Below are 6,452 nucleotides of genomic sequence, written 5' to 3'. Positions count from 1 at the left end.
ATAACAAAGAATTTAGTAAAATAACTTCGTTATCATTAGGCTAGTGTTAGGAACATAAATTGTGACTAAGGTTTGGTGGAAGATTTTAATTTAGAACTTGTGAAAACAAGACATTTGTACTACAGAGCCAGAGGTGGTTTCAGTCAGATTGGTAACAAAAGGGTTAATAATGTTTTTCTGTGTGTGGTTGGTGCCCTTTTGATAGTGTCCATGTGTTGGTATGTGTATATTTTAGTGCTCCTTTCATAGTGTCTGTATATTTGTGGTTTGTTGCTGGTGTATCTCTTGTGTGTGTGTGTGTGCATGCATGTGTATGTATGTGTGCCAGTCAGCCTGTTAGTTTAGGCTGAACTTCAGGATTTCATCAGTAGAGATATCCAGAAAAGTGTAGGCTTGAAACATCAAAGACTTCTTCTTGCATTTTTGCTGAGCATCAAACAGATCCACCTGTCTATTGTTCCCTCACCTGTCTCTGTCTTTTGGCTTTTGTATAATTCAGAACCACATATCCAGCCAGAGCTACTAAACACACTTGAGTTGGGAACTTTTTTTACCATCTTGAGATTGGGAAATCAAAACCCCGCCCCTACAATGTTAAAGTAAAAGGGTTGAGTTCATTGTGGGGGGTACTTCACTGGTTGACTAATTACAAAGTTACCTGACTAGCTTATATTAGTTCTCTCATGTTACTAATACTGTTCATTGGAAGAAGAAAGGCATGTACATCACAGCTTCTCGTTTGTTCTTCCTTTAAAATGTTGCTTCCAACCATTTGTGTTTTAATAAAGAATTTTTTCTTTTGTTTCAGAGACAAGATTTTGGTTCCTGAAACCAATCATTTGGTGTCTTCTGACTTTGAAGGTTGGATCTTAATGAATGTTACCAATGCTGCCGACTCTTGGACCATCATGCCAGCTTCCAATATGGGTCTTTACCTCAGAATCACTGACATGAGCACAGGTGGGATTTTCATACATTTTTTTTTTTGGTTCTTTTATTTAATCATCTTTTTATTTTTTTATATGTTTCAGTCTTTCAACTGCAGCTCAGGTGGGGCACCACCTTGAAGGGTTTTAGCCAAGCGAATCAACCCCAGTACTTATGATTTTTTAAGTCTGGTACTTACTCTATCATTCTCTTTTTGTTGAACCACCAAGTCACAGGGTCATAAACAAAAACAAATTAACACCAGTTGTCAAGTGATGGGTGAGTGGGAAACAAACAAATACACAGACACACACAACAGAATATTTGGGCCGGATATGGCCAGTTTAAATGCTAAAGTGTTGAGCTTTAAAAGTCCTTAACTGCTCATGTTTTAGTCTTTTTCTCTTACCCTTTATTTCCCATTCTGATTTACTGTTCCATTTATTGACCCATATTTACTTTCTTTTCTTTTCTTTCCACTGTTGTAGGTCAGGAATTAAGACCCAACCATATCGGTATCGTAGGACATAGAGGAGACCCTGATAAACAGGCGTTTTTGGTCTGCTTTTTCAAGATGAGTCGACAGCTTCATGTACGACGAACACGTTCTGCACGCCGGCAAATGGATACTCGTACAGCAGTCTCACGTCGGGATGATTCTCAGTCAACGTGGAGACGGACACGTTAGTCATCATTTTCTTTTGCTGTTCTACTTTGCGGTTACAATCATGTCACAAAAGTCATATAGTGGCCCAATGATAACATGTACTACACTGAAATTTAAAATATTCTGCAGTCACTATTAATCATTATGTACTAAAGATTTCATTCAAAGATTGATTGCAATATATAATGATAATAGTAATAATGATAATAATACTAATAATACTAATGTGAGCTGGCAGAAACATTTGCACACCGGGCAAAATGCTTAGCGGTATTTCATCCGTCTTTATATTCTGAGTTCAAATTCTGCCGGGGTTGACTTTCATCCTTTTGGGGTCAATAAATTAAGTACCAGTTGTGTACTGGGGTCAATCTAATCGATTGGCCACCTCCCCAAAAATATTTCAGGCCTTGTGCCTAGAGTAGAAAAGAATATGTAATTTAGAGGCACCTCAAATATCACAGATTTAATCTCATTGGGTAATGGGCAATTTTTGTCTTAAATATGAAACTAAAGGAGCTAGCTCTGCATTTCATGTAATGTTTGGTTTAAGTGTATACACACACACAACAGGGATTACATAACTACTGTTGCCCATTCAGTCGGCCTTTCAAATGACCATCATGGAGGCCTTCAAAGTGGCCTTTTCTGATCTCTTGGTTACCATTCAGCAATTGTGCAGGTCCACCTGTTGTCTGTAAATCTCGTAGGATGTCCAGCCCCAGCAGAACTTGTGCTTTTGGGATTCTGCAATCACACTGTTCACTCCACTCTCTTCTTAAATTATTCCATTTCAAATACACTCATGCCTCTAAGTATTTTGCTCAGCACAGTAATGATTCTGCTAGTTCAACGCCTTCCCCTCTCCTGAGGTCGACTTTGCCTTTCGTACCAGTTGCATACTGGGGTCAATTTGATCGACTGACACCCCTCCCCCAAAATTTCAGGCCTTGTGCTTAGAGTAGCAAAGAATATTAATGTTTTGTTCTACATGTTTCACTCTCTCTCTGTTCTCTTCTTCTAGGACGTTATGTACGACCAGTCTGCCAAAGAAATACAATGTATGTTGACTTTGAAGCTTTAGGTTGGCAGGTAAGGCTTTTGTTTCTCTCTGCATTTTTGGTGAGTGAAAGTGGTCGACAGTAACTGAAGGAGTCCATCATGTGTACATGTGCGTAACTGTGTGTGTGTGTGTGTGTATGGTGTATGTATGTATCTGTGTTTGTACATGTATATATCTATATGCGTGTATCTATGTATTTGTGTGTGTGCATCTATGCATGTCTCTATTTGTGTCTGCATATGTATCTGTGTGCATTTATGTATCCATGTGTATATCTGAGTGTACATGAATCTGCATGTGTGTATTTGTGTGTGTCACAAATTTCTGGCCCCTTTCCTGTGTAAGGAATCAATTAAAAGACATAATTATATCTTCATTTGCCTTTTTCTTTATTTTCTCCTTTTTTTCTCCCCCACAGAGTTGGATCATTGCACCTGAGGGTTACTCTGCATTCTACTGCGACGGCGACTGCATATTTCCACTCGGTCTGAATATGAACGCCACAAATCATGCCATTGTACAACTGTTGCTTCACACAGTGAAATCTCAGACAATGCCTAAGCCATGCTGTTCCCCTACCAAACTGAGTGCCATCTCTGTGCTCTACTTTGATGATAATTCCAATGTCATTCTCAAGAAATATCGAAGTATGAAGGTGAAGGCTTGTGGCTGTCACTAGTGTTCACCCCATACCTCTACGTCTTGTAACACTGTATTGCACACACACACACACATTCATTGGACTCCTGCTAGCCGAAAGACATTGATGCATGTGTGCATGGGACGGCTGAGTGCACTTGCAATGCCACTGTCCTGCTTTTTCTTTTTCTTTTGTGTTTTCAATTTGAGTGTGCAACAAATGTTGCACATTTGCAGGTATCAGGATTTAGTATTTTTTTATGTACAGTCTCTATGGACATATGATGAATGAATGTGTATGGCTGTGTGTGTGTGTATGGCTGTCTGTGTGTGAGTGTATGTATGCATGTATATATATCTGTATGCGTCCTTCAATTCATTGTTACAGTTGGTAAGGTCCTCAAGAATACTGCTGAAAACAATAAAATGCAAAAAAATAAACTATACACATTCACACTACACATATACACTCTCACACCTTCATACACACAAGTATACACATACCATATGGACTCACATCTTCTGGTCACAGAAACAGGGTTTAGCTGCTGTAAAGAACATCAAAAACAAAAACAAGTCTGCCTCAAAATAAGAAAAACAAACCTTTTTTTATTTGTAAATAATTAAATAATTAATTACCTTCCCTGCCACTTCACCACCTCAACCTCTCTGTTTTTGCCTTTGTTTTTATTTCTGCATCATCTTAATTGCTTAATTGCTAACAAAATTTGTGATATTAAAATCTTTAACAAACAGAAGACCTTAGACATGAAGGACAGACATGGCTGATTAAATCAGCCTCCAATATTCAAGTATTAGGTAAAGATAATCCCATACACGATAGATGAATTTTTGATCACCTGGTCTTTCTAGACAGGTTGTGGAAATTCTAGGAAAACTACACAATGTGGCTGTGTAGTAGGAATACAGTTCTATATTTAAGAGATGAGGAATTATGTACATTATTTATATTATTTACATTTGACAGATATTAGCAGGTGGTTGGGAAGCAAACATCCTACTACATATTATTTACATTTGACGGATATTTGTCCTCATCTTGTTTGTTGTTAACACAACGTTTCGGTTGATATACCCTCCAGCCTTCATCAGGGAAATTTCGAACCTGGGTTCTCATTCCTAAGGTATTTTTTGATGGGTTCAGTCCCACTGTGTAGGGATTTTGAGCAAGTGTCCTCGATTACAGCCTCAGGCTGACCAAAGCCTTGCGAGTGGATTTGGTAGACAGAAACTGAATCTTGGTGTGGGACAGCCATCAATTTGACTGGCACTGCGATTGACAAGAAATTAGTAATCAAATGAAAAGCAAAAATTAAACAAGCCCACAATCAACAATAATTTATTAAACCAAGTCAATCAAGAGTATAAATAAGAAAAGAGTAGAGTAGTTAAGCCATTCTCAAGGAAGTGTTCAGGTCATTAGATGTCTTTTATAACTGGTATCCAAGTGTTACTAAAATATGTTCTCCGGATGGAAACAGCAAGCTTATTTTTTCTCATTTTTCTGTTACTACATACATACATATATATATATATATCTCAGGGTAGCAAATAATTTTAGAAATTCTATTTGCTACCAGTGGTCTAGTGAGAAGAAAAAAATTAGTCAATAGACTATATATTATTCAGACTATAGATAGATGTTTATATATATATATATGCATATTTACAGCATACAAACAACTTTATATATACATATATATATATATATATACACATATACATATATATATATATATCTTTTCTACTCTCAGTACAAGGCCTGAAATTTTGGAGGAGGGGGCTAGTTGATTAGATAGACCCCAAAAGGATGAAAGGCAAAGTCGACCTCAGCGGAATTTGAACTCAGAACATAGCGACAGACAAAATACCACTAAGCATTTCGCCTGGTGTGCTAACGATTCTGCCAATGAGATAGAAAGTAAAAGTTTATATATATGAAGAAATATATACATGAGTGCAGGCTTGGATGAGTACCCAACAAGTTTGCTTGCACATATATACTGATTGCGCATGTAATTCTTCTTCGTTCTTCGTTCACGACAGATTCAATCCCACTGCATGGTACTTGAGGCATGTGTTGATTACAATAACCTCATGTTGGCCGATGCTTTGTGAGTAGAATCTGGTAGACTGAAACTGTTGAAGTCTGCCATGTATGTATGTGAATAGGCGCTTCCCAACCACATGGGTCTGGGTTCAATCCCATTGCGTGGTACCTTGGGCAAGTGTCTTCTACTACAGTCTCAGGCCAACCAAAGCCTCATGAATGGATTTGGTAGACAGAAATTGAAAAAGGCTCTTTGTAAATATATATGTGTGTCTGTGTTTGTCCTCCCATCACTACTTGACAACCAGTGTTGGTGTATTTACGTCCCCGTAACTTAGTGGTTCAGTAAAGAAGACCAATAGTCCTGGGGTCGATTTGTTCAACTACAACCCTTCAAGGCGATGCCCCAGCAAGGCCGCGGTCAGATGACTGAAACAAGTAAAAGAACAAAAGAATGTGTGTATATATACATAGAGAGAGACATATACACATTTGTGCGTGTCAGTTTAAAATGGTGTTGTGTTGCAGTATGCTAACGCATAATTTCATTTGATAAATATAGAACAATAAATACCAGGTTGAAATAAGAGCGAGAAGAGGTATGTTCATTCTAGTGAAGATATTTCTACATCTAGAGACATTTACAAGATTTGTACATACATCAACATATATAAGTTAACTTATACATACATCAGCATATATACAACAACTTAATTTGTACAACTAATCATACAAAATAATGAACTGATTAAAAGCAAAACTACACACACAGAGAACGTCCTCAGTAGTCGTAACTGGCAACGGTTGGCATGACACCATAGGCAAGATCAGTCCGTATCTGCCATCGAAGAGAATGTCTCGGGTTTTGTGAGGGTATCACATAATTATTGGGCACGAAAGTTTTCCGTGGACGGCTTCCAATGACATCGTGTTTGGCAATTTTCTCTTTAATGCTCCACCGAAGGGCGTTGTGATTATTTTCACCGGGAGGCTTGTGCAAGTTCCAGTAGTTCTGAAATTCACGGAACCTGCTCACGGGGTCTGTCTTTCTGTTTTTCTTCAACCTCGGCGGTGTTGGAGTAACT

General features: G+C 38.1%; 2 protein-coding genes across 2 annotated transcripts in view; one reads left to right on the top strand and one right to left on the bottom strand.

Moving 5' to 3' along the window:
* The window catches only part of LOC106875488 (bone morphogenetic protein 7), a 15,319-nt gene extending 11,359 nt beyond the window's left edge, over positions 1-3,960 (top strand). The window contains exons 5-8 of the mRNA XM_014923658.2: positions 809-960; positions 1,416-1,610; positions 2,619-2,686; positions 3,076-3,960. Of these exons, the coding sequence (XP_014779144.1) occupies positions 809-960; positions 1,416-1,610; positions 2,619-2,686; positions 3,076-3,336 (676 nt within the window). The 3' untranslated portion in view covers positions 3,337-3,960. The remainder of the gene's footprint in view (positions 1-808; positions 961-1,415; positions 1,611-2,618; positions 2,687-3,075) is intronic.
* A 2,188-nt stretch (positions 3,961-6,148) lies between these two features.
* Positions 6,149-6,452, bottom strand: part of LOC128250596 (centriolar and ciliogenesis-associated protein HYLS1-like) — a 1,373-nt gene continuing 1,069 nt past the window's right edge. The window contains exon 2 of the mRNA XM_052975959.1: positions 6,149-6,450. Within this exon, the coding sequence (XP_052831919.1) occupies positions 6,149-6,450 (302 nt within the window). The remainder of the gene's footprint in view (positions 6,451-6,452) is intronic.

Source organism: Octopus bimaculoides, chromosome 23, assembly GCF_001194135.2.
Source record: "Octopus bimaculoides isolate UCB-OBI-ISO-001 chromosome 23, ASM119413v2, whole genome shotgun sequence".
In the NCBI taxonomy this organism is placed as follows: domain Eukaryota; kingdom Metazoa; phylum Mollusca; class Cephalopoda; order Octopoda; family Octopodidae; genus Octopus; species Octopus bimaculoides.
This window is presented reverse-complemented; position numbering and strand designations above follow the sequence as displayed.